Source organism: Odontesthes bonariensis, chromosome 4, assembly GCF_027942865.1.
Source record: "Odontesthes bonariensis isolate fOdoBon6 chromosome 4, fOdoBon6.hap1, whole genome shotgun sequence".
Taxonomy (NCBI): domain Eukaryota; kingdom Metazoa; phylum Chordata; class Actinopteri; order Atheriniformes; family Atherinopsidae; genus Odontesthes; species Odontesthes bonariensis.
This window is the reverse complement of record NC_134509.1, coordinates 25760445-25786955: the sequence shown is the minus strand read 5'-3', so window position 1 is coordinate 25786955 and position 26511 is coordinate 25760445. Positions and strand designations below refer to the sequence as shown.

General features: G+C 41.7%; 1 protein-coding gene across 1 annotated transcript; it reads right to left on the bottom strand.

Annotated features, from left to right (window-relative positions):
• On the bottom strand, nucleotides 1-26457 carry nomo (nodal modulator). Its single transcript, XM_075463694.1, has 47 exons — nucleotides 26302-26457; nucleotides 24990-25254; nucleotides 24754-24893; nucleotides 24476-24631; nucleotides 24301-24386; nucleotides 24057-24202; nucleotides 23834-23981; nucleotides 22956-23138; nucleotides 22618-22775; nucleotides 22401-22515; nucleotides 21632-21729; nucleotides 19895-20078; nucleotides 19666-19796; nucleotides 19226-19381; nucleotides 19056-19134; nucleotides 18761-18952; nucleotides 17851-18099; nucleotides 17175-17264; nucleotides 17046-17091; nucleotides 16870-16970; nucleotides 16412-16518; nucleotides 16246-16318; nucleotides 15311-15463; nucleotides 14937-15074; nucleotides 14009-14098; nucleotides 13784-13889; nucleotides 13483-13633; nucleotides 13210-13387; nucleotides 12645-12786; nucleotides 12400-12531; nucleotides 11777-11913; nucleotides 11591-11678; nucleotides 11333-11396; nucleotides 11138-11233; nucleotides 9978-10199; nucleotides 9441-9523; nucleotides 9041-9200; nucleotides 5863-5989; nucleotides 5471-5584; nucleotides 5187-5314; nucleotides 4872-5013; nucleotides 4572-4655; nucleotides 2380-2490; nucleotides 2177-2278; nucleotides 1942-2061; nucleotides 1730-1822; nucleotides 1-1457 (listed from the first exon to the last, which is right to left on the bottom strand). The coding sequence occupies exons 1-47, from the start codon at nucleotides 26315-26317 to the stop codon at nucleotides 1326-1328; spliced, it is 6012 nt and encodes a 2003-aa protein (XP_075319809.1). The 5' UTR covers nucleotides 26318-26457; the 3' UTR covers nucleotides 1-1325.
• Between the last annotated feature and the right edge of the window lie 54 nt (nucleotides 26458-26511).

The window sequence follows — 26511 nt, the reverse complement described above, 5'->3', positions numbered from 1 at the left end:
TGACAATGAAAGACCACCCCCACACACACACACACACACCCCAGCCAAACAATAAGCCTCTCTAAATGTGGCCTAAGTGGTAAAGATTTCGAATCAGAGGGTGTTTCATCCTCCAGTGAAAGTGAGCAACAACTGAGATTAAATACAGAAAAATAATTGTGGTTCCAGAGCTTTCACAGTATATTACGCAGCTCTGTGGTGAAACAATGAGCTTGAGAAATAACAATGTTGTCTTATCTTTCTACGCTCAACTCAAAGTTGAGACAGAGCCTTTGATTCTCATTTTTGCTTTTATGAATTAGTCCCCTTAAACACACACTTTATCTGACAAGAGTCAACTCAAAATTACCAACTGCTCTTCTGAAAGACACCTAGCATACAAATTGGGTAATCATTCACATCTGATTAAACACATTTAATAAATTAATCAACTATCAGTTAGCCCCAAAGCTCCCTACCGCCCTCCCCCAGCCTACACTTTAACAAAAAGAAAAGTCCTCACACAGTATTCAAACTCAAATTTCCAGCATTCTATTCATCAACTATATCCTGAGCTAATGAAAACACTGAAATCAAGTTAATCTTACATCACACTTACAGATTATAAAAAGACCACCAGAAGTGGAGTGCTTCACAGTAACTTGTTGGTGGATTACATTTCAGTAATATGACACGACTGGCAACAGTAGAAAGCTGCTAGCCGCATGTTTCTGACGGTATGAGGGTCAGTTCAGCTTAATACCAAACACCAGGGGTCACATTTAAGCTATTCTATAATGTCAAGTCTTTGACTCTCTTTGTTAGACGTTTTTTTTAGAAATAAGTAAGCCTATACTGATTCATCCGATTTGGTTTGATCAAATTCAAGCCACAAGTCTGATTAAATTCCACTTCCACTGTGACCCCATGTCCTGTTTGACGAGATATGCAATGTTAAGACTGAAATAGGAGGCACGTAAGTGCTTTAAAAAAACAAATGTATAAAAATTGTTCTATTCCAAGTATTGACAGATATCTCAGACAATGATGGCTGTGGGGAAAAAAAAACAGAACAAAAAAAAAACAACTGTTAATTAATAAAATAAAAGCGGACAGTCCAGGGAATCAGAATGGCTGATGAGGTGGTGGTATCGCATGTTGAGTGGTCTGTGCTGGACTTCTCCTGAGCCCGGTCTCAAATCACACCTTTCCAAGCTAAACGGTTCACTAGCACTGAAAACACATGGATGTAAATTCTGATGAAGTGTAACCCAGTGCCCTCTTGAGGCTGAGGCCAAGGTTGCTAGCGTTCAATTTAGTGTACAAAGATGTGGTGTGAAGGCGCCTCATGTGCGCCTGGCTTTCTGTCTCTTGGCCTGACGTTTGGCTTCATCTAAAGCAGCGCTGTCACTGCTGGCTTGGGCCATGCTCCTCACTCCCTGGATGCGGTTCACCAACTGTAACAGGAGCGGAATCACCTGCAAAACAGGTCAGCAGACTGTATTAAACAAATGCTTTCTACTCGGAAAAGTTGAAGTATTAAAACTACCCATGCAACAAATAATGGGATTAGCGGAAACGAATACAGAATATAAAAACTGGAAAAAACAGGAAATTCTTTTTAATGCCAGTCAGACTTTTAGGCTTTGCCCTGACGAGGCCAAACGCCAGCGAGGTTTATTCCAACAGCAGTCGAGCAAGAAAATCTCTATGAATGTCTTGTCATGATTAGTTGGAGCTTGCCATGTACCTTCTCGTGGTTGTACGCTGCTAAGAGGAGGAGCAAGGTGAGGGGCAGAGCTATGTAGGAGCCTTGTGCAACATCCTGGTCAGGCACTTTACGCTGTGGGAAACACACATACAGTCCATGCATTATCATTTCAAGAGAAGGCTAATCAATATTTTGACATGTCTTATAATAAAATTTAGTGAAGTAAAGTTTAAAAACGCTTTGTATCTTACAGTGGGGTTGAAAGTGAGAGTGATGTGTTTGTGGTAGCCGGAGGAGGTGAAGGAGACCTGGGGCAGAGTGTAATCGTACTGTGAGCGGGACAGCGTGGAGTACAGCATCAGCACATAGCTCTGAAAAAGACAGAGAGGTGACTGTAGATCTGAGAACTAAGTGTTCTGGATCATTGTCGGTCGAAAAATGACATTCAATCAAATTCAAACAGAAAATGAAGTTCAAAGCTGATACCTCGCCATCCCTGTCCAGAGGAGGGAAGTGGAAGAAAAGGGACTGTCCGAGAGAGACGGTGTTGATTGGATTGTCCAGATTGTCGCTCTTGTATAGTTTCACCTGTACAGGGAAAAAAATAATCATTTTTTTAATGTTTAACTTAATGGTATAGAGGTTGAGGAAAACTAAACACACTAAACTGCAGGGATAACAAGTCATACCGATAATGTTGGGAGATGTTCAGGAGACGTGACGATGTTTCCACTGAGGTCGAACTGATTGATCTGCCTGAAGGCGATGATATTGACCCCTTCAATGTCATCACTGCCAACCTGAGGGGAACATCAGAGCTTAATCTAATAATACCTTGACCCGGTAAATGAAATACCAAATGTGAATTTGAGGTAGAGCTTTTGTTCATGTCACATGCTGTGATAATGACAGAGAATTAAGGGGAATTAAGCCTCACCAAAGAAAGGACTGCACTTTTCAGACAAGCTCCAAATGTGAACTGAGAGGTTTAAACTTTGCCGGTGGAATTATTGTTGCTTTTGTTCTGTGTATAGAAAGGGCCCATGTGATAAGGCAGCTGATTTAAGTCATAATCACAGGGTTCTCACAGTTATTTCAGCAATTCAGTTAGAGTAAAAGCCTTTTTCAAAGTGACAGGGGCACGCTATCTACAGCAGCCATTTTCCTTTTTTAAAGTGTTCATGACTGAGTTGGAAGTATGAAATAAAAGTGTTCAAACCGCTTGACTCTGAAAACTCTTGAGCTTTTGACTGTTAACACAAAAGCCTTTCTTTAGGCATGAGATACATAACAGTAATGGCTTCGCTAATCTGTTAAAGCGCTCGACCAATGTGCCAACTTTGGCACATTGGTCACTTTGGCTTAAATGTTCCTTCATCACTGACGCCCTCAGATTCAGTTTTCTGGCATGTCACTTTGCAATAAGGATTTATATTAGCATGCCAAGCACAGTTGTTGTATTTAACAAAGACAGTGGATGGAAGCTACTGAAAGTATCTTTCCATGTGCTCAAGCATGGAACAGTCAAGATGCTATGACAATGGTTACTGATGAACAGTTCAAATAATTCAGAGCTTTTTTGGTCTTTAACTTAAATGTTGTGAAGGACAACAGACCTGAAACGTTTCCTTAATTTTACCCTTGAAAAACACTCTATTTTAAAATTGTTTACCTGACAGCCCAAAGGCTTAAACATCATCTGTAGTTAGCAGGAAATATTCTTCTCAAAAGGTGAGTTTGACTTAATGTCAACGAGCCGGACTGCATTGGAGCCTGGGTACGGTTCAATGGTCTGTTTTGTTTTGGAAGGAAATGACCTGCAAGTATCCGAGTTATCTCAGTGATAACAACTGTTCTCTAAATGAAAAGGAAATTAGCTGAACTGCTTCCTTTATCAACTCATTTAGCATAGGAAACACTGGAAAGAGAGGATATTATGTCCCACAACTCATTGTGGCTGCAACTTTCAAAGCAATGCTCGATTAGTGTCATCCAGTCGTACTAAGCAGGGTTTGTGTAAATAAATATGACAGGAAGGTGAGCGTGAGCAGCCTGTGACAGCAATCATTCACAGTTGTGCCCGTTTCTTTCCTTTTTTAAATTACAAACCTGATAATAAAGTAATACTGTAAATAATATTCTATCATATTTGCATTATACACCACAGACGGCCTACACATAATAGACATGAAAGGCAGGAGCCCATTTAAAACTGTAGAAACGAATACTATCAGACTGTCACAAAGACATATACAGACAAATGAAAAAGTATTTTTGCACCAAAAAGGTGATTCCCAAAGGGCTATAAGCCAAATGTTGGTCTAACTCAGCCTGGTGTGCAGTGTGTCTTTATAAAATCTGGAGCAACTGGATAAGTAGAGGACACAAGAAGAAGTGGCAGGGGCGTGCTATCTGCAGCAGCATCAGAAAGTGATGTCCTTAAGAAGGAGGAAAAATAAAACCAGCAAAGACCTGAGAGATGCATCTGGACCTTTGCACCGGTTCCTGGACGTATGAAACACCTGATCATTGATCACTGTCGCAGTGCTCTGATCTGATAAGTACAGACACTGTAAATCCAAATATAGAAGTATTTGTGCTGAAAAGTAAAGCGACCGCGAATGGAAGCTTTCAATCCCAAAGACAGCAGATATGCTCACATCTTCTTCCAGACTTTTTATCCACTCTTCATTTTATATATTAACAAGACTGTACAGTCTTGTATTGTATAGTATTCATTATTCTGTTGTTCTCTTTACTTGCTAAAGTGAACGTTTTAAATTTCAGAATTACCTCTATTGTCATTCTAAATGCATCAAAGGAAATCAAAGTTGACGACAATCCTCGCCTGGCATCTGGATGATGAGCGGTTGTTACCTACCTCTATATCTCTGTGTTGTGGCAAGGCCCTCTCTATGTGGTCATTGCCTTCAGCTCGCAGTTGAATCAAATATTTGCAACCCGGCTGCAAGAAAGCATTGCACCATTTTAATCAAATGAGATGTTCAGAAAAACAGCAGTACAATCATATTCTGTCCATAATGCCTGCTCATTTGCCATCTACATATTGTATTTTGTAAAGTGAAATGAAAGGGTATATCTTTAAGATCTGATACAGCTCCTGGAGAAAATGATCATTCAAAAGCCAGTAGTTTCATTTGAACAAACTGTTGTATCTCACCAGCAGACCCCTGAGTCTGAATCGGCCCTCTTCGTCGGTGACGGTGTCCTCACTGTAGAGGCTGCAGTCTCCCTGACCCACCGCCTCCACAGCCACATCCCGCTCTGCGTCCCCGCTCAGGGACTGTACCGCTCCGTAGCAGCTGAGGACAGAAGTACAGGCCCACAAAAATGTGCATGTACAACAGACAAATTCAGCCTGCGATTCCTTTAACGATGCTGTCGACCAGCACAAAAGTACAAGTTTGGGCAAGCAGATCATTTTACACTTGCAGAGTAAACAGCACAACACAAACAGTGCGAGGTACACTCATACCTGTATGCAGTCTTAACGCCAGTTATATCGATGCTGAGGTTTTGACCCTCTTCCACTGTGATCATCTGAGAGGCCGGCTCAAAGCGGAACTCCTTCATCATGGGCTTGAAGTAGTACTGACCAGGACTCTGAAGAGACAGACGGTAATTATTTCTTATGGAAAGCAGAAATACTCATTTTATCTAAAGCCAAAAAGAGGTCCAAGCACACACAGCTTGACGGAGTGATGCACTACAGCGCAGGGAGCAGATCTTAATGGGATGAAAGAACCGTCTCTTTCTTACCAGGTTACTGAAGGTGAGGAGGCCAGTGTCCTGGGTCAAAAGGTTGGAACGGAAATGTCCTCCACTCAGAGACAGAAGGACGCCTGACAGGGGCAGGCCGTCCTCTGATCTAATCTGGATCACACACAGAATATTTGGTATTTTTAGGTTGGACTCAAAGTCTGATTCAACTATCCATGACTGATCTTCTCTTTTAATCCACACTCTGTACATTCAGAAGGAACAAACAAGCTGTTCATCGTGTCCTTTCACATTCACTTAAAGCACCATAATCAGAGAAGTGTACTACAGATCATGAAAAAGCCAGCTAAATAGTGGGAATATAACAAAAGGGGCCGGTGATTAACGGGATGTAGTGTATGCATGCATGTGAGGACGGTGGTAACATGTACCTTGAAGGTGACACCGGCCAGAGCGAACGCCTTGAAATCTCCCTGGGTTCCCTCCACCGGACTCAGGACGAAACCCTCTTTACTGGCGCTGATGTTGTACTGCCGGTCGCTGTGGAGCGGACCCACACTGAGGGGACGAAAGCAGAAATGACGAAATCAGGTGGGAGGCGGAATTTTTACAGGATGGAGATTAAACACTTGCCACGTGGTTGGAATGCACAGGAGATGCACGCAGTGCAGATCCATCATTTACACAGAAATTGTGACACAAATGCTGTTGTGTAAGCTTTAGCGATTTGACCTCCAGCAATAATTGCTGCGGCGTCAGAGTTATTACAATAAAAGTAAGTTTCATGCAAGACGCACTGTGACTGATGAACAAAGTCACAGAGGTCCAAACTTAGTCCCCATAAAACATTTCATGTTACATGGTGCTTGAATCTCAGAAGATTATCTTCCACCCTGGCAGTTAATGTAAATGCTCTTCTAACAACAGTCGTAGAGTCAAGAGTTAAATGGACTCGGCCTCCGACAGGCTTACATTTTAGAAAAAGCAAACCCAATTAACCATAACTCAAGCATCAGCGGTAGCCGATCTCAGGCAGAGGACTTATGCAAAAAAAAAAAAAAAAAAAAGAGGCTGAAATACGATGAGAAGGTTTAAGGTGATTAAAATCAATAAACAACCTTCATTTTTTGTTTTTTTACATTTGATCTTGACACATATTTAATCAAGAGGAGTTTATGTTCAAGACTTATTGCATTCAAGCTGAAAATCGATCAGCCGCTGACATTTAAATCATTTAGGTCTAAATTTAGCTTCAGCCTCATCTTTAAGTTTGCGTTCAACATAAAACCTTGTTGAATATATGGAATACAAAAGTGATTAATCATCTTTAGAGGATCGCCAGGCTTTGCCACAGAATATGCTTCCATTTAATGGTGCTGCTGCTTTTCAGCATGCTACAGTAGTTCTCTGTCACGGCCCTCTTGAGACATTTAATGGAACTGGGCCATTATTAATTCCCAACCCAATCTCTGCACAATCAACCCCTCTCGTTTCCAAAAAAATAAAAAATAAAATCAAATAAATAAAAATAACAATTTGGTGCACAGGTTTTAATCTATTTTAGGCTTCAGTACAGGATCAAAATTAAACATACAAAACACACAATATTCACTTTACTGTTGCACCTTGACCAGAGTCTGCTTTCATTTCCTGGTTTCTCGGCATACACACATCTTTAAAGCGCAGTCCACATATTCAACAGAGCTGAGGTTAAGACTTTAGGGAAGCCATTTAAAAAGCTTACCATTAGGCTGCTTTATCCATTGCACAACCGGTTTTGGTTTGGGTTTTAAGTCACTGGCCCGTATAAACATCAAACTGCATTTGTCTAACTGATGGGTTGAAGTTATGTGGAATTGTGAGGCTGTCACCCTCCGTTATTCCATTCACTTTGTGCTGTTTAGTGGTTCCACTGACATCAGTGCATACATTTACTCTCCCAAATATACCTCTGGGTCTTTGTCTCATCTGACCATCAAACTTTCCACCAGAAGGCCTATTCCAGCTGTCAGGCAAGTGGCAGGGTAGACCTGGATAGTTTGCCAGCCCGTCTCAAGGCCAACAGAGACGAACGAGACAAAAGTTCATACTGAGCCTACAATTAATTTACAACCACCAATCAACCTAACGTGCACGTTTGTGGACAGTGGGAAGAAGCTACAGTATCCGGAAGCTTTTCAATAACTATTTCTCACATACAAATGTTTGAACTGATGCTCTTTAACTCTGCAGTTGTTTAAAAGTGACTCCAAGAGACATTCCTGACTCGTGTAAATCTATGATCATCTTTCTCTGATCTGCACCGAGCTCCTTCAACTTTCCCGATGCAATGTGTGTCAATCAATCCAAGCACAGTCAAACAAGGAAGTTAAGAGGACTTCAGACATTTTGAAACATTCAGCATCAATAACTATTATCTAAGTGGGTGTGTAGAGAAGTATGCTTTCGGGTCATTCTGCTCCAGAAAAAGAACAAGTCAAAGATTTGATTGAAAGCCCAATATTGCCCTGACATGTCCATGTTGACTGTATGCGAGCTTCTGCGAACAGCTTGCTTATACTCAACAGACAGATATACGTAGACTCAGATCTGACTTTCAGCAGCCACATCAAAGCTGTCACCAAGGCAGCTTTTTACCACCTCAGAAATAACAGAATTAAAGGTTTCCTCTCCCAAAAAGACCAGGAGAAACTCATCCATGCATTCATCTCCAGTAGACTCGATTACTGTAACGCTCTTTTAACTGGACTTCCCAAAAAGAGCATTAAACATCTGCAGCTCATCCAGAACGCTGCTGCTAGAGTTTTAACCCGGACTAAGAGATCTGAACACATCACACCAGTTTTAAAATCTTTACACTGGCTTCCAGTCAGTCACAGAATAGATTTTAAAAGCCTGCTGATGGTTTACAAATCCCAGAACGGTTTAGGCCCAAAATACATCTGTGATATGTTCAGAGAATATAAACCCAGCAGAGCTCTTAGATCCAAGGACTCAGGTCAGCTGGTCCAGTCCAGAGTCCAGACTAAACATGGAGAAGCAGCATTTAGCTGTTATGCTGCTAACAAGTGGAACAAACTGCCAGTGGAGATTAAACTTTCACCAAATGTGGACATTTTTAAATCCAGGTTAAAGACATTTCTGTTCTCATGTGTCTATGCATGAAATATCTTTTAACTTATCTAGACTGTTGCCTGATTTTAAATTCATTTAAATGATTTTATTTGTTTCTCTTTATATTATTTTATGTATTTTTTAATGCTTCTTGCACTCTCTGCTGCAATGCTTTTATTTTATGTAAAGCACTTTGAACTGTTTGTACATGAAATGTGCTATATAAATAAATTTGATTTGATTTGATTTGATACGTGGTCAAAACAAATTTGCAGGTACATGACTGTGAGGACAAAGCCTCGCAGACTTTATCCTTTATTCTGATGAAGACATTTAGATCATGCAGGAGCCACACATACTTGTGGACATTGTTTAGCACCAATGTGAGACCATAACTTTTAAAGAACAACCCAAAGGTAGCATTATTTGAAATAAAAAAAAAATATATATCAAATATCTTCCAAGTGCATTTTAGGCAAGCTATTTCTCTCATACCTGTAGGCTCCCATCTCATTGGTGGCCACGGTAATGAGCGGTGCAGCGGCTCCTCTCTCAGTGATGGATATCTCCACACCTTGTAACTCTGGCGACACCTTCCCGTCCAAGAAGAGTCCTGCACGCCCAGTGATGTCCACCAGCCGACCCGGACACGACTCTGGTAAAAGAGAGAGCATTTTGTTTGCATCTCACTCAATTTTCAGACTGATATTCGTCTTTTTTTTTCTCCAGTGATTCCCTTTTACATCAGCAAAGAATAAAAAGAAAAACCAAGGACACACATTCAGTCAAAAGTTTGGATACACATACTCATTCAAAACTAATGGGTACATGTCTTGAAACCTTTGAATCAAACTGAACATATTGGTACAATTAGAGAGATTTAGAAGGCACTTACCTCCTGTAATAGTTGCCTCCACTTCAGGAGGGTAGAACAACAGTTCCTTAGAGGAAGGAGTCACCGTAATCTTCTCACCAGCCCTGTACAGTCATATTGTAAACATCAACTCACTGCATGATAACGTGGGCTCAGTTGCAAGTGCCTCTAAGATCTGGTGGTTATTATTAATGGAAAAATAAGAATTTCAGTGTTGTGAAAAAAAATTCTCTAAATATTCAATGTCAGCCGACAGAGCATCTCCTTTATCCTTAAGATAAATAACAGTATTAAAAATATTCGCTCCTTTTATTCAAAGAGATGTCTCCTGAGTCGTGAGTAACTAAATGTAATAAGAGCAGCTAAAGTCGGGTGACAGTTCATATTTAGACTCCTTGGCAGAAAGACAGTGTTTCTTTGAATTGAAACATTGATGATGTCTCCAAAATAAAATTTTCATGAACCAACTTGTTAGGCAACAAGCTAGATAATCCAACATTTTAATGCTGTGTGAACTGAGCACACTACACTTTAAAAGTCCTTTCTCTGCAAACTGACCTGGCCCAGTAGGAGAACTCATAGTGGAAGGGGCCTGTCAGCTCATCAGCCTTCTCCTGGATAGGAGGACTATCGTCTCTGGCACCTCCCTCCTCCTCGGCTGCTCGACGCTCCCGTTCCTGGCGGCGCAGCTGAATCTCTTGCAGTTGCTGCTCCTGCCTCTGTTCCTCCAGGCTGCGCAGGGGACCCAGCACCAGCGCTGGCTCGCTCTCGATGGACGATCTGAACGGAGAGAGGACCACTTTTAAATAGGGCTGGGCGAGTTAACGCGATAATAACGAGTTAACTCGTTAATTATTTAACGATAAATATTTTATCGCGCAATAATAATAAAACATTTTTTGGGCTTTGGATAGGAAAGTTCAGAGAGACAGGAAGCAGGCGGCAGAGAGAGGGGGAACAACACGCAGCACAGGGCCGTCCGATACGGGACTCGAACCGGGGCCAGCTGCAGCGAGGACTATAATCTCTTGTACATGGGGCGCCTGCTCAACCCACTATGCCACGGACCACCCATGTTTTATTATTTATTTTATTATTGTAAAAGTCTGTTGCTCAAAGGCTTTTATTTTGTAAAAGTCTGTTGCTGTCTGCTGCGGAACCGGAAAAGAAAGAAATCGGCGGATCCACCAAACATGGAGAAGGGTACGGAACTTTTACTCGGCCATTTTCATTTTAAAGTTCTTCCAGACGGCGGAGTCGACAGAACCAAAGTCATCTGTAAACACTGCCAAGTTGAATTGTCTTCTCAGCGTAGTAGTTCCAGTCTAAAATATCACTTGAAAGGCAAAACACACAACTGATAGCAGCAAGTCATTCAAGGAAACAGACAGTGGAGTGAGGCTTCTACATAAAAACTACAGAAAAATGCTGATGTTAAAAGTGTGTTTGCACAACAAATGTTATGGCACTTTCATTCATATGGCAGTACATTTAAAATAAAACTAAATGCTAAAAGCTATACACTACTTTTGAATTCATTTTTGGATTTTGCGTACAAATGCGATTAATCGTGATTAATCAGGGAAATCATGTGATTAATTAGATTAGAAATTTTAATCGTTGCCCAGCCCTAATTTTAAATAAAAAAAACATCAAGGGCAGACAGTAGCAGACAGTATCTAGCTAGAATGCGCCTGGCCTCATTGAGTCCTAATTACTTGATTGTGACTGTGACATCTAGAATCTTGTCTGTGGTGATGAGTCCCGTCATGTGATGCCGCACGGCAGTGAGGGTCAGGATACTGGGAGCCGAGCTGTTGCACACAAATTAACAGGCGTCAGCAGAGTGATTTATGTACAAGTGAACGCTGTTTTAGCTCCAAAATAAATGCACACACCAGCTGGTTACTTACGTATCATAGGTGTAGAAATCTTGCTCAAACTGATGACAGGAGCGAGGGGTGACTTTGTAAACACCTGGACAAGCCCGTTTTAGTTGATTAATGACTCTGTTCCAGTTTTATATTCAGCCAAGTCTGACACAGACCTCTTGGCTAAAAACACTGCATTCCAACTATACACAAGAGGAAAGTTGCTACGCTCTGATATTTGCTCCGTATGCTAATTGATAGTATGTTTAGCTAATGAGAGGTCACTGGAATGAAACTCACCAGGTTTGGAGAGACAGAAGCGATTGACTCCCTTAGAGAGGTTGTATACGCCAACATTCTCGGGTTTGCTGCCATCTTGGAAGAATTCCTGCGGACACATTGGACACACAGCTAGTAATTGTAGAACGGCCACCATTTGTAATGACAACATAGAAATTAGTGCTTCTGTATTAAGTGATTACTAACCAAAGTGATGGCATGGGAGAGGGAGCAGCGCAGGATGTAGCCAATCTGTCTGAACTCGACCCCCAAGGCATCCGAGTCGAGAACCTCCACTTCCACGGACTTATGTTTCCAACACCACTCCTCATGAGAAATACCCACTGATGGTAGTAAATATGGGACAAGAAGGTTGATGCTCTCCACAGAGTCTTTAGGACGTAAAGATGTCATTCTAGTCTGAGCTCGGCAACTCTAACACCCGTGAAACGATGCTTTAAAGAAGCTGTGCGTGCAGGCAGCGTGCAGGCAAAATAACAGCCTGTGTGTGCCGAACAAGGATATAGATAGATGGCACACCGGAAGGCACAGAAACGCTGTCTGTATGCCCCCAGAAAGCTGGCAGTGTAGAAAAGTTATGATCGAAAGGTGGTAATTAAAAATTGATTGCCCAACAATCATTACAGAATAATTAGAGGGAATTTAACAGACGTGCACACAGGAAGAAGGAATTAGTCTATAGACAATGCCTGGCTGACTTCTTCAAGTAATGCAGACTTTGCATTTATGCTCCTCCGAAATGTCGATTTACAAAAGTTATGAAAATGACAACACAGTGAAAAACAAAGGCATGTTGAATCGTGAGTAACCTTTGTATTTCCCAGGCAAAACGTTGTCAAAGGAGAAGCCGAGGCTGTCGCTGCTGCCAGTCAGAGGCACCGTCCTCCTCTCTCCCTGCCGACTCACCGGTTGCAGAGTCACAGAAAGATCGTCACAGGAAGCTGGAAGAAGTGAACACAAAGTAGGCTTAGATAAAAAAAAAATATCAAGCTGCTTTACAGACAAAGAAATCTGTATTGTTAAAGATGATGAAGTTCAACTGATACGCTGTTACCTAGGCAGTAGACTTTTCCAGAGACAGAAGCCATGAATTGGGTGAAAAGGAGGTCTGTGAGAGGCCGGTCGACGAGAGAGACCTGAAGGGCCTGAGGCTGCAGAGCCAGGCCTGCTTTCACCTCTGCTTCAGGGAGAGAGACCTAAACAGATGGAGGTGACATCAAAGCTATACCGAACACTTTAAGATATACACTAAAAGGTTGCATCTGCCAATGTATTTAAAATCCGATTGGTTTACGAATACCATCACGTTTTCAGGACCATTTCTGAAAATTGAGCTCGTAGTTTTTGATGCTGAGCTTTTCTTTCTTTTTGGTTTTCAGATATTTCCCTTCTGCATGTGTGAATTTGTGGGTTCAAACTTCTACTTATTATTCATCAAATGTCACGTCCGGTCAGCTGTTCATTTCATAGTGATTTATTTTTTGCCATTTCTGTATAAATGACATGTGCAACCTCTTAAGTTTCCAGCAACTTTTAGATTTTCCCATAAAAGTTTAAAGAGTCCATGTAGATGAAGTTATATGTACTTCCTCAAAACCTAAATGCTGCTGGAGCCTTACATGGACGCTGTAGTCTCCAGGTTTGGCCTGAAAGCAGAAGGCCCCCTGAGGGTCCGAGTCGATGGTCCGACTGGAAGCCTGGTCTTGGCCCTGTGGCGTCAGAGAGACCTTGTAGCGGCCCTGTTGCTTCATTCCTTCAGGCAGGAGACTAATGGAGATCTGACCACATACACTGAACCTGCGTTGGACAAACATCAGGGGTTTACAAAGCTTGTGAGTAATATGGCCATATGTGGCCATGAGACAGAAACACCAGACTTAGACCAAACATACCCTGTGGTGATAATGTCGGGAAGCTGAGGCGTGTTTGGGGCAATCTTTACTGTTATTGGCTCAAAGAACATAAGCTCCTTATTAACACGGATGGTGTAGGTACCAGCTGTCATGTTCTCCAGCCGGAAGGAACCATCCTCCTTACTGACGACTGGAACAACAGAATGGCAAAGCAAATTACAGAGTAAGGGTGTGAATACGATAAAAAAAAATGTAGATCACCCCCACAGTGGTCTGTTGTTTTCGTGTTGCTTTTCAAAGACAGCCAACGGGAAAGATGAAGTATTTTTGGTATGTTTACCCTTGATCTGGTTGTTGAGGGAGACTGTGGCATCAGGCACACCCTCCCCACCAGCACTGTTCAGAACTCGGCCCGTCACGGAGAAGCCCATCACGCGGAAGATAGGCTGCGCACAGAGCCACACAAACAGCTTTACATACAGGCGTCTGGCTGTGATACTTTGGAATAGTTTTCTTTCATATCTGTAAGATTACAAATGAAGAAAAGTAAAGATAATAATTTCACCTCAAGTTTCAAGCTGTTGTGCTCCACCTTGAAATTCATCCTTGAAGGGGCAACATCAAAAGTGATCCTTTCTCCCCTGTAGAAAGGCACCTGGGGAGAAGGAATCAGAATGAAATGCATTTGAAAGAGAGTTATTTTCAATTAGTGTGAAGGTTAAAGCAAGAATTGATTGAATTAAACTGTGTTTTTTGGTTGGCATCATTTCAACAATAGCTTTTCAGTGCATTTAAATGGAGAAATCGCATATTTTTCGTGTTGCTGGTAGAGTTTGTGATTTAATCTGCTAAATAACCATTGGAAGCATTGGGAGGGAGTAAAAAAAAAAAAAAAGAAGAAATACACCCAGCGTGTAGGATGGAGTGACATCTAGTGGTTTCAGTTGCAAACAGCAACCCCCCCCACACACACACGCACACACACACACACACACACCTTTCCCTGACAAATGTATCAGACAAACTATAGCGCTTGTGAAAAACTTGAAAGGCCCGCTTAGAGGCAGTGTTTGGTTTGTCCGTTTTGAGCTACTGTCAGACATGTTTACACGGTAGAGCAGTGACTCGCAATTATGAAAAGAAATGAGAACCACTTTTGTTCAACCGCAATTGCAAAACAGATTTTTTTATTTGGCTTTTTACAAAGCGGTCACATCTAAATATCAAAGGAAGTGATAAAAATAAGGTGCAGCGGCTTGATAAAGAACTGTGGATGTCAGCACCTCCAAAGACGAGCAACTTAACTGTCTTTGATGGGATTCATTTTGTGTGCTGTGACACTTAAAAGCTGCTCATGTCATTGAGGAAAATGGCCATACACTGACTAATTTCTTTATTACAGTCAGGAACTGAAATCAGACATATGACAATATATAAAATGGTCAGTTTTTGTTTGTTTTTCATTCCAAAGAAAGAAAGAAAGAAGAACTTACGACAGTGTATTCGCCGCTGGCCAGCGAGGGAAAGCTGAAGGTGCCATCATCTCTGGACAGAGCGTTGCACAGGTAGATGAGGGAGCTGTCCCCAGAATCTGCACCCTCCACCGGGGACGTGTTGCAGCCACTGATGTCCTGCAAAGCAAAACAAACCATGATGCTTCCTATCGCGTGTGGTGTCAAATTAAACAAAGAAATGACTTATTCTACACTATTCTGCAACAAAACCAGCCTTTTTCCTGAGAAGATGTGGGGAGTTTTTTCAGTTAAAAACAATATACAAAGACTTTACAAATAATGTGGAATAGATGAGGAAAAAAAAACATCTGAGATGTAGTTCGTCTCCTCACTGTAAAATAAGGTTAGTTTACCTCTCTCTTGACTGTGGCTGAGTACAGTAGGAAGGTGACCTCCTTCATGGGCTCTCCATCACTGCGGACCTCCCCAGAGACATCGTAGCCTCCGACCACCAGATGGTCGGCGGCCGGGGCGTTGGCATTGGAGACCTGCACCGAGGTGGCACTCTACAGGAAGACAGCAAAAGTTTCTGCCAAAGTTGCAATGAGGGGTTGAATAACTGCGCTATCAGGAGCAGTGTGCTTACTGCTGGAAGTTTGTTATTTATAACTCTACTGGCCTGAGGAGGTATTTTATCAGCTGAGCGAGTAAGAGAGTAATGAAGCTTACCCTTAAGTGATATAAAATGAAAAAGACCTTTGAGTACTAAAGTACTAATGACTTTAAGTGAGAACTGTGACAACATAGAACTCAATATGTTCAAGTTTTGTTATGGGGATGAAAAAGTTTTTGCATACATCTAATCATGAATTACAAACCTGCTGATATGTCCCACTTTTATTTCAGAAGACTCTTAAGTCACACTCGGCTCTTTCTTCTGACTTCTTTTATGTACACCGATGCCATCTCCACTTTTAACAGTTTACATGTTGTTTCTAATGAAATTTAATCAAAAATAAGATTCTTTCTTTTTTTTTGTTTTCTTTAATAAAACATTTAGGTAAAAAAATAAAGTTACCCTGTGATTCAGCGACTGCACAGAAAGCTTTGGTCACATCTTTGCAAAGTCATTTGCTCACTTTAAAAGATTTTAGAAAATTCTTATCAAAATCTATTTATATAATACAGTATAAAAGTGCTTTTCTAACATGTTTAGATACCAAACTGTGCTGTCATGTGATAGCCATTGATCAAAGTTAAACTTTCCAGCTTTAGTAATTAACTAAACTCACAGCAACCAGAACACAGACTACATATTGTCTGTGCAGATGATGACAAATATACTAACCTTCTCAAGAGACCAAGAGGGGTGGGAAGCTGTGATATCATAATTTCCAGGTAGCACTTTGAAGAAGGTGTACCTGTGTTAGCAAGAGCAAAGAAATAAAAGTCTTTTAATGGCAAACAGTTTCAACCACACGATGACTGCTGAGGCACCTGTGTGAGGAACTTACTTTCCTCCAGGCAGCGTGATCACACTTTGGAGTTTCTCCTCTGTTCCCGCGCGGCTCAGCTTCACTTCCACTCCTGCCGGGCCGAGGAGATGGCCCTTACTCAGAACCTGGACAATACACACGACACGAACAAGAACCAATGATTGAACACAGGCGAAACTTACAGTAACACAGATCATGCATCAATTAGCTATTTAGATTAATTAAAAAAATTGAAATAAGCTTGGGCAGTGCTAAGTCAAGGTTGTAGCAATGGATGTTCTGGAAAATAATGTCTAGACGGAGCTTCTTTTAACAAAACTAGTGAGAAATCATGAAAAGCATCCGTGTTAGAAAGCAAATGTTGTAAAGATGATCGTTACAGATTTATTTCCAGAAAGAATCAAGCAGGCATCTCTGACTGCATAATTCAGATCTGCATATCCAAACGGCACAAGTTGTAACTCATCAATTCTCACCGTTCCAGAGACTGAGAATCCTGTAAAAACAAAATTGATGTCTTCTTCTTTGGTGCAGATGTCACTGACTCCGTCCACATGCAGGTCAACACTGGTGGGCTCTGGTGGCAGACATAAAGTTACATGCAGTCTCTGACCGTCGGCAGATGAATGTGCGGGTTACGAGGATGTCTTACCAAAGCTCCATCCAAGAGGAGGCTCAATCTTCAGAACAAAGTCTCCCTGGGGGGGGGGGGTTAAAACTGTGCGTTACAATCACCACTGAAAAATATAGTCAGAAGGACTCATGTGAGTGACTCTCATACCTTGTCATAAAGCGGAATCATGAAGTAACCATTGATGGGAGCACAGTCCGTTTGATATTTCAACGAACCTTGTTTCGTGTACAGTTTAATCTGGGGGGCAGGAAGGAGGACACACATACAGAAAGCTGTGGTTACTATACCGGATATATTATTTGTTTGAGGCATTTGTATACCAAGTTATATGGCACATTATTTAAATAACTTGTAGAATCAAAACATAAACCATTCAACTTGGAAGTGAGTTGACTTCGCTTGTTTAAGCACCAAATGGCTAATCCCCAGCACACTGAATGAGACAGGATTAAGATTGGTGACGTGGACCACTTAAGATCTTCCTAATCAACACTTACAGATATTAGGATTAGGAGTGACAGCCACGTGTGATACATGCACATTAAAGTTAACTTCGTATACAGTATAAACTGTCAGGAAAGCGTTACTGCGTTGAAAAGGCACATTGGCAATGTGGCAATGAACTAAATCATCGTTAAACTAGATTAAATGTACCATTATATGTGACAGCAACGGAGAAACCGCTTTGAACTAAAACACCCCTATTTTTAACATTTCATTCAAATTGACATTCAACCAAATAACTCCGCCTGACTAACCTTTGCCTCACTACAAATCAGTTAACCGTTAGCTAGCATGCTAACCGGAACTTTAGCACTCTCACCTCGATCAGAGAGTAATTGATTTCAACGTCGGATTTCACAAATCCACCACAAGCCACCACTATGTCATCAGAGGATACGGTCAGGAACTGAGAATAAACGATGCAGACTAAAATCCAAAGGGATCCAACGTCTGCTCGGATCGTAATTCGCAACATTTTGACTGACTGACTGATCTCTCGCCGAGCAGAGAAACACAACACGCTGCCTCCGGTTGTCAGTGAGCGGCCAAAGACGTCGTCGGCAGCGACCTCTGGCGGATTGGAGGTGGACCGACAAAGAGCAGACAAAGTACTGAGAGATGGTATTTATTTTTTTCTACGTACTTTTGGTTTAAAATGCAGTCACCTAAAATAATAAAGGCATCATATGAAAGAAAAAAAAAAAGTAAAAACACATTCCCCCTCAAATCCGTCTGCAACATCATCAGTAGTATCAATAGACCCATTAAGTTACTTAGAGGAGCGCAATGACAGATGAAATGTTTTGTTCATCCGCATTATTATTATTATTATACAATGTAAAAACACAAACAGCAAATACACACAGATATAAATGGGTTGAAGTAATATGAAATAGGAGTTATAATGTTAATACAGTTAAAGTGCTTAAAATCTTAAAGGTTTTAAATTGAAGTCCTTCTCAGAAGGAAAAGATGTCAGTAAATACAGTAAAGAAAAACATGACAGCTGACTTCCAACTTTTGTTTTGGTTTAGTTTAACAATATTCCGATTGTCAAAAGAAGAAAACCGAAAATAAATGAGGCATTAATGTCAGCGGGCTCACAGAAGCTCTCGTGTTGTAGTGTATGCACAATAAAAAAAAAAAAAAAGATAATTTACAGATATTCATTTTGTGTTTCAGCCCCAGCCTCCAGTTTTTTTCTGTAACATCAGGTCCTTTCCTCACACATGTGTGGCGGAGTCTGGTGGTGAGTGTGCCAGGAACACGGCCTCGTTGAAATTGCTGGAGAAGCTGGTGTGGTAACTTGGGCTGCTTCTGCTGCTGCTGCGGGGCTGACATTTGGACACTGGGGATGTGACTGCTGAGAGGTTTTGGGCCTGGCACAGCTTCTGGATCAGGAAACGTTTGTCACGCCCCTCCTGAGGAACAAAAACAACACCAAGATGATAGGTTTGAGGTCACACTGTATTCTGCGACAAAAACACACCACAGTCAAATCTACAGAGTTCTGTGTGAACATACCATGACTAGCTGCTCCCTTAGCTGGTTAATGACTTTCTTGTGAGCTCCGGCGAGTGCAATCACATAAAACATGGCCAAACTGTAGAGAAGAATTGAAGCGTTAAGATGAAGCCAGCCACATAAAAACAAATGTGTTCATTGAAGGTTAAAATATCGGACTGACAACGCACCATGTAACGACAAAGAAAGAGACAGCAAAGGCTTCCGAGGACAGAGCGTAGAGCAGAGTTTGGATTCCCTGAGGCAGCTGTGACACGGTAGTTGGCACCACCTCCCAGGAGGTGGTGTAATTAACAAATGGTCCACACGCCTGGGAACAGTGTATTCTGTGCAAAAACAAGTCTAAATAAGTACAATCCTGTAAACCGAAACAATGAGTGAATACATTCGGATTTAGCTTTTTCACACCTGAATACCACAGAGAGGCTAAACTCAAAACCAAATCCAGATATGTGCATTCTCACATGCAGTTCCTTCAGAAAATGTCTAGAAATTCCAGGACTACAGCAATGTGCTTGATAGGAGTACACTTCCTCAAGGTTTTATTACACCTGCAGACATGAAATTACATGACAGACTTAATCTTTAACACACTATGGGCATTACTCACTGTGCTACACCAACTGTGACAGGCAGGCAGGCGAGAACAAGACCAATCAGCAGCACGCCGAGGAAGAAGAAGTTGGAGCTGGATGCTCGGAACGGACGTGTGGCCGGACGGCAGTTTTTAATTAATGATACCTGATAAAGATGGATCGAAAGCGATAACAGAGGGTTTTTTAAAATGGCTGACATCATCATTTCAGAGTTAACATTTCACAGTGAAAAGCAGAGTTCACCTTTTTGATGTAGAAGATAAAGAAGTATTTGATGGTGCAGATGGCAGGAAGCATCGGACAGTAGAACGTGCCGATCCAGCATATGGTCTGACCGTAGACGATCTCCAGCACATTTTGAGGAATAGCAAACTCCTGCTGGCCCCACCAGCTAGCCAGCGCACAGTCGCAGTGCTTCACAAACAGCCTGAGAAAGACCGGGAAATGCAGGTGTTAGAAAGCTCTTTGGGGGAAAAATGAGGCCAAAGCAAGAAACTGACAGAGATTAAAGGACCATTTCGGTCGTTTACAACATCCAGCTGTATTGCCCAATCTACCCATGATTTAGCCATAGCAAAGACGCAAAAAAAATGTCATCCGACCCTGACAGTGTTGCTTGCACGGAGATTTCGGACTGACAACATAGCCATGGGGGCATCAATTTATATTGTGTTTTAAACGCTATTTTTATACCTCTTCTACAGCTCCAAACAACATAACACTTACATGGTAGTGAGTAGAGGGTCCCTAAAGCCAAACCGAAGTGTCCAGAGGTCTTCATGTGGTTGGATATAGAGTCCAGAATGAATTTAATCAAGTCAGTACCTTTCCGGAAATGTGTCTGCTGCAGCTGCCGCTACAGACCGTGGTGAAGTTGGTTTGATATTGGATATTCGACAGATATTCACAATAAGGAAATAAGGTGTCTTTTTTTTCAAACCAATATCAAACCAACTTCACCACGGTCTGTAGCGGCAGCTGCAGCAGACACATTTCCGGAAAGGTACTGGCTTGATTAAATTAATTCTGGACTCTATATCCGACCACATGAAGACCTCGGGACACTTCGGTTTGGCTTTAGGGACCCTCTACTCACTACCACGTAAGTGTTATGTTGTTTGGAGCTGTAGAAGAGGTATAAAAATAGCGTTTAAAGCACAATATAAATCCATACCCCCATGGCTATGTTGTCAGTCCGAAATCTCCGTGCAAGCAACACTGTCAGGGTCGGATGACATTTTTTGGCATCTTTGCTACGGCTAAATCATGGGTAGATTGGGCAATACAGCTGGATGTTGTAAACGACCGAAATGGTCCTTTAAACAGGATACTTATCACCATAAAGAATAATCATTTATGACATCAGAAGCTAAGAAAATACTCCATTATGGTAAATTGTCTGCATTAAGCAATCTTACTTGAGTTAACAGAACTAGAATTAGCTAAATCTAGACTTTATAACAGATAACATTAGAAGTACTGACATGAAATTTCACTCGTCAGGTGTTATATTATAAAGTTAATTAAGTCCAGTGGTTCGGAACTTTGGGTTAAGGCCCCACTCCCTAAAAGGGTCACCTGACATGTGAGGGGTCAAGAAAGGAGAAAAACTAAGTACAAGTTTGATTCATTTTACAGACTTTCTGTAACTGTAAACATATGAAAAGAGTTGGTTGAATTCACTCCCTTTCTGGGACGGAATCACAAGCCTTCAAAGTTGTGTTTCTACACAAATTGAATCTTTAAGTGTGCTGCATTTCATCAGCTGACATTATTTGTGTGCAATTTGAATTTCAGTGTGTGAAGTAAAGCTGCCAAATGGATGGAGTTAGGTGAAAAGCGCAATATTTATCTCTGAAATGTGTCGAGTTGTTACCCAACACAGAATACTTCCAATTTACCACTAAAATCATGTCTCTCTATTAAAATGCATTAAGATGAAAACAACTTTGTTTTACTTTGGGAAAAGTGAGGTCTTACTTTCGAGGAAATTCCACAAGGATGGTGACTGCAATGATGATGATGAAGTCAAAGACGGTGAGTTTGTACATCTCCTGGCCCACACGGGTCTCCCAGCACTGCCGACAACAACACAGACACGGAGAGGCTTAAACAGCTCCTTCTTATAGACAGGATTTTAACAGGCTTTTTTTTTTTTTTACTGCAGACATCAGACAGCAGGTTAAGTACAGGTGTGCAAAATGAATTACACTCATAGCAGGTCTTGCTTCCTATCATCCACTCTGTTGGAAAGGATCTTTGGGAAACTTAAAGAAACTGATCGCTATCCTGAGAGTGACGGAAGCTGAATTTAAACTGCAAGAATTGTTTCCAGCAACCAGGATCCTTTAGGGGGTCCTTTCCTCTGGCCCCTCAGTTCAACAGCAGGAACCAGGGGCTGAAAAACAAGCTCCAGGGCAGAAATGTCAGATTTGAGCTTCAAAAGAGAGGTGGTACTTTTCAGGGGACCCTCAGCTTTTGGGATGGGGCTTGCAGCTAGATCAGAGCAATAAAGCGTTAATCTCTGATTGTTTCCCCGGGGTTGTGCTCTAAGGAACAAATAAGAACACTTAAAACCCTGTAGAAATGTGTAACAACAACAGATTTTAAATGAAAGGACTTTACAAGCACCTTTTGTTTCTAATGCAGTATGAGAAGACAAGGTCCAGCAAGCTCAAAAATGAGGGCCAGACTCAAATTATAACAAGAAAGCATTTCTACTGAATAAGAGCAGAAGAGAATCACTTACAGAGTAAAGCTTGTAGTTGTAGCCACAGTCACAGGGCTCCTTTTCACATTTGGTGATCTGAGACCAGAGAGTGAAGAGCAAAACCCCAATACTAGTCAACCGCATGAAGACACATCTGTGAGGAAATGAGACAAAGAGGGAGAATCACAACTACTTCTAAAGTTAACACCACCATCTATGAACAGGATGGGTAAATATGCATGGAGGTCCACTGCACCTCATGAGAGTAAAACGGATCTCAAAGGCAGGTGAGTAGTCCTCATAGTTGATGATAACAGAGAAGAGGAGGGGGGTGATGAAGTTGGCCAAGGTGATAACGATGGAGGGCAGATATTCATAGATGAGCTCCACAAAGGGTCTTTCTTTTGAATTTGGCTTTAAAAAAAAGAAAAAAAAAAAAAAAGAAAGAATACTTCAAACAGACGGGATTCTTGACGTAGGTATACATACATGCAGGTGTCACATTAAGGAAGAGCAGTTATCAGATCAGATAAAGGATTAAAAAACTTAAAAAGTGGAGGAGAAACTGCCTGCTCATCTGAAACATTTTAGTACCTTCTCGAAGTTCATTTGTGCCTCCTGGGAGAAGATGGTGGCCACATAAATGCTGTAGAAACAAGCAGCCAGTACGCCAATGACGAAAAGGTTGAGGATGAGGCGGATGACGTAAATCCGACATTTTTCTTTCCGAGTGCGATCTGCTATTTTCTGTTTGATCCTCTCCTCCTCCAAATCAGTCTGAGGACATTAAGAGGCAACCCGGGTCAGTTTTCTAACATAAATGTGTATCTTACTTCTGGGCAAAGAACAGTATAACTCATTTCTCATTATTTGGACATAGAAACAAATGCTTGGATCGTGGATCACATGGCAGGCTCATTTAGAAAGGCCTATGGAAGTTAAATAAACCAGAATAAGAAATAAGTGCATCAGCAATCTAAACGGGTACAATGTGAGGATGACAACATAGAGACAGCGAGTGGCCTACGATTCTGAGACCTTACTGCTCCATGCGTTAAAATATAGTCGCTCAGTCAATGTGGCCTTCACAGGACGTAAGCTTTCACTGAGCAACCGTGAACAGCCTTAAATGAGACGTCTAAAGTCAAACAGACATATATCAGACATCCATCATATGTCTTTTATTCATTAAATTCCTCAGTGAGGCAAAGCGCTTTGACAAAGGCTGGGTGCCACGCTTTTCTCTATACAGCCACAGAGCGTCCCTCCTCACTGTGAACAGTTAAATAAAAAAAGACATGAAGGGCTTTCACAAAACTCGACAGGGAAAATTTTATTTTAAATGATGCAATTATTCATCAAACCGCCAATTTTATGTTGACTCAAAACAGATTTGCTAATATGGAGGACGCTGGAGTACAAATCCTTGTAATCTAGATTCAAACTGACGAAGAAAGGGTTATCACACTCACCCTGAGCTCATACAGCAGACTGCTCCTCTTCAGCTTCGCTGCATTCCCGTCGGTGATGCAGAAATCCCAGCCAGCAAAGATCTTGTTGCAAAAACTCTGAAAACGATCCTCATCCTGAACCAGGCTACGTTTGAATCCAGTGGCCGACCTTAAAGAGAGGACCAACTTGAGACCCCTTCCCTTTACGTGAATTCGATTTCTCATGAGTTTACCTTTTTAGTACCTTTTAACAATCCATATAAGACTGAGGAAGAAGTACGCAATAGTTGCCAGCAGGTACGCCAGCGCCAAATTATATGTGGCGTTTGGAAAGTGGATTTTGTTCACCTTGTAGAAGCCATAAAAAAGGTAGGTTTGTTCTAGGAAGCCCTGAAAATTAAGCACAACAGGAAGTAGAAGGAGTACAGAATCCACCTGGATGTTTCTTTTCCTCCAAAGACCATCAAATGTAAAGTGTAGGTACTTACACCACCAGAAAGTAGATCTGTAATGTGCTCATGAAAGATGACAAGACCCCGGCGAGCGCTGCTTGGATAGGCGCCGCACTCGTTACCTGCAAAAAAAAAAAAAGTAACAAATCAAATATACCAAATAACATCTTTATTTTACACTTTCGATTGAAACGAACAATTGCCCTCTCACCATCGTGTTGATTGTAGGTGGTATTTCCTGCAGCATAGGGGGCAATGATGATGGGCAACATGACAAAGCCGAACATGAGCAGGAAAATGATCAGGTTGAGCATGACCAGGTAGCGCAGGAAGGAGAAGTAAGACAGGATGCCCGTTCCAAACATCCCTAAAGAGAAGTGAAAGAGGGAAAACAGACGGAGCTTCACTTAAAACAGCATAACCTTGATTTGTACATTTTGGAAATGTTTTTCATGTAAACTAAAGTAAAACTAAAGTTCTTTGTGTTACCCTCGATCTGGTGGATGTCGCCCCTCCAAAGCTTCAGGGAGCTCAGCCATTCTGCAGCATCATCCCTCAGCCTCTTCAGATGTTTGCTGGTGCTTTGCCTCCACTGTCTCCAGCTGCTGGCCTCCTCCAGGCGCTGTGTTCTAACAGGCCACACAGTCAAATAAATACGCAGTATTATGTTACATTTTCTGACACATTAGAACAGATCTGAATCATATAAAGGAAGAGATTCCTACTTGTCTCTACGTTTCTCCGCCATGGGTTTGGCTAGTTCTCTGATGGGGCGCTGCTCCGCTTGACTCTTCAGTTTCTCCTCATCCCTGCTGACGGTACTCACGCCCCATTTCCCACTGCCAGAGGAGCCTAGCCTTGCTCTGGAGCTGTTCCGTCGTTTGGTGCCACTGGTTGACGGCTTCCTGCGGTACAGGAGGGACTGGTAGCTGGGGAGCTGGTCCAGCAGAGGGTTAACTGCGATTCGTCCACTTCGATCAGTGAAGAAAACTTGAAAGACAGACACAATAAAGGTTTATAATGTTGTACTTCAGGTAATTCATCAATATCTATTAAGACAAACAGCAACAGGTCTATGTAACACAGGTAATACCAGGTTGCCCCCATGACTGTACCCCTTCGTTTTGGAGAAGTACGGTGCCTCTTTTAGAGATCAAGGAGGAGGATCTAGCCCATCAACAGGAGCTTTGGGAAATATTTGGATGACCACCTGACCTTGATCCCTAAAAAAAATGGGCACCATACCTCTGCAAAATGGTGGATTATGATCAGGAGGAGGAAGATTGGGCCTTAGTCGTATGTGGCTGGTGTTACACTGTGGTCTACTCATACATACAGTAACATTTCAGTTAAAAATCTGAACTTGTGGCCCTGGTTTCTATACCTTTTCCAGTCTGTTGGAAAGCTTTTTCCTACCATCACAATAATATTCTTTACCAGTCATTATAAAATGTACCATATTGTGGCCTAGAATTGAAACATTACTTCTCTAAAAATCACTTTAGACAATGAGATTGTGCATTCACCCTCATGTCTTATCTTGACGTGTTCATTTCATACTCAGTGACCGATCACTGTAGCATGAATATAATTATTGGAGCAGTAAAAGAAGATTTCAGTTACAACGTTTTATCTACAGTTTTACACTACAACTCTGAGGGGTTATCGCGTTTGCTTTTATTCAATCACATGCGTTTTTCTCTTTGCTAAAAGAAACAACATGAATTGAACATGAAGTAAGGTCGACATTTCTGGTAAACTTTATTTAAAGGAGCAACACGTTTTGTAGGACTTGTGTTTGTCCCATTACCACAAAACAATGGCGAAGAAATGCGGTAAAGAGACTCAAAACTAATGCAGACAAACAATCTCCATGAGATGATCCACAGTTTGAAGTCGTTAACTAGCAGGACAAACTTAGCCTGTTGTTAGCAGCTGGTGGATCCAAACCCGATGCTAGAAGTGTTAGCTGGTTAGCTAATGCCGAAGTTAGTTGAGTTAGTGAACAAACTGAGGACCGAAGTAAACTTCAGTTACCTGAGTCGACCTCCATCTTTCCTTAGTCCGACGGGAAAGTATATTTATTTGTAGGATTACGCTGCTGCTAACTAACAATTAACCTGGCAGACTTCGTCAAATACATGGGAGGTGACACCCCAGCTGTGAAAAAAAAAAACACAGCCTTTTCCACAGACCACTTCCTGAATGAGGATCCGGCCCCAAGAGACTCTCAACCGCAACTTAATA

Bases quoted from the DNA above. Each gene is read 5' to 3' on its own strand.
- nomo (XM_075463694.1), bottom strand. The intron at 24,894-24,989 runs GTAGGAATCTCT...GTGGCCTGTTAG, and splicing joins GCGGAGAAACGTAGAGACAA to AACACAGCGCCTGGAGGAGG. The intron at 11,234-11,332 runs GTAAGTAACCAG...TGTGTGCAACAG, and splicing joins GATTTCTACACCTATGATAC to CTCGGCTCCCAGTATCCTGA.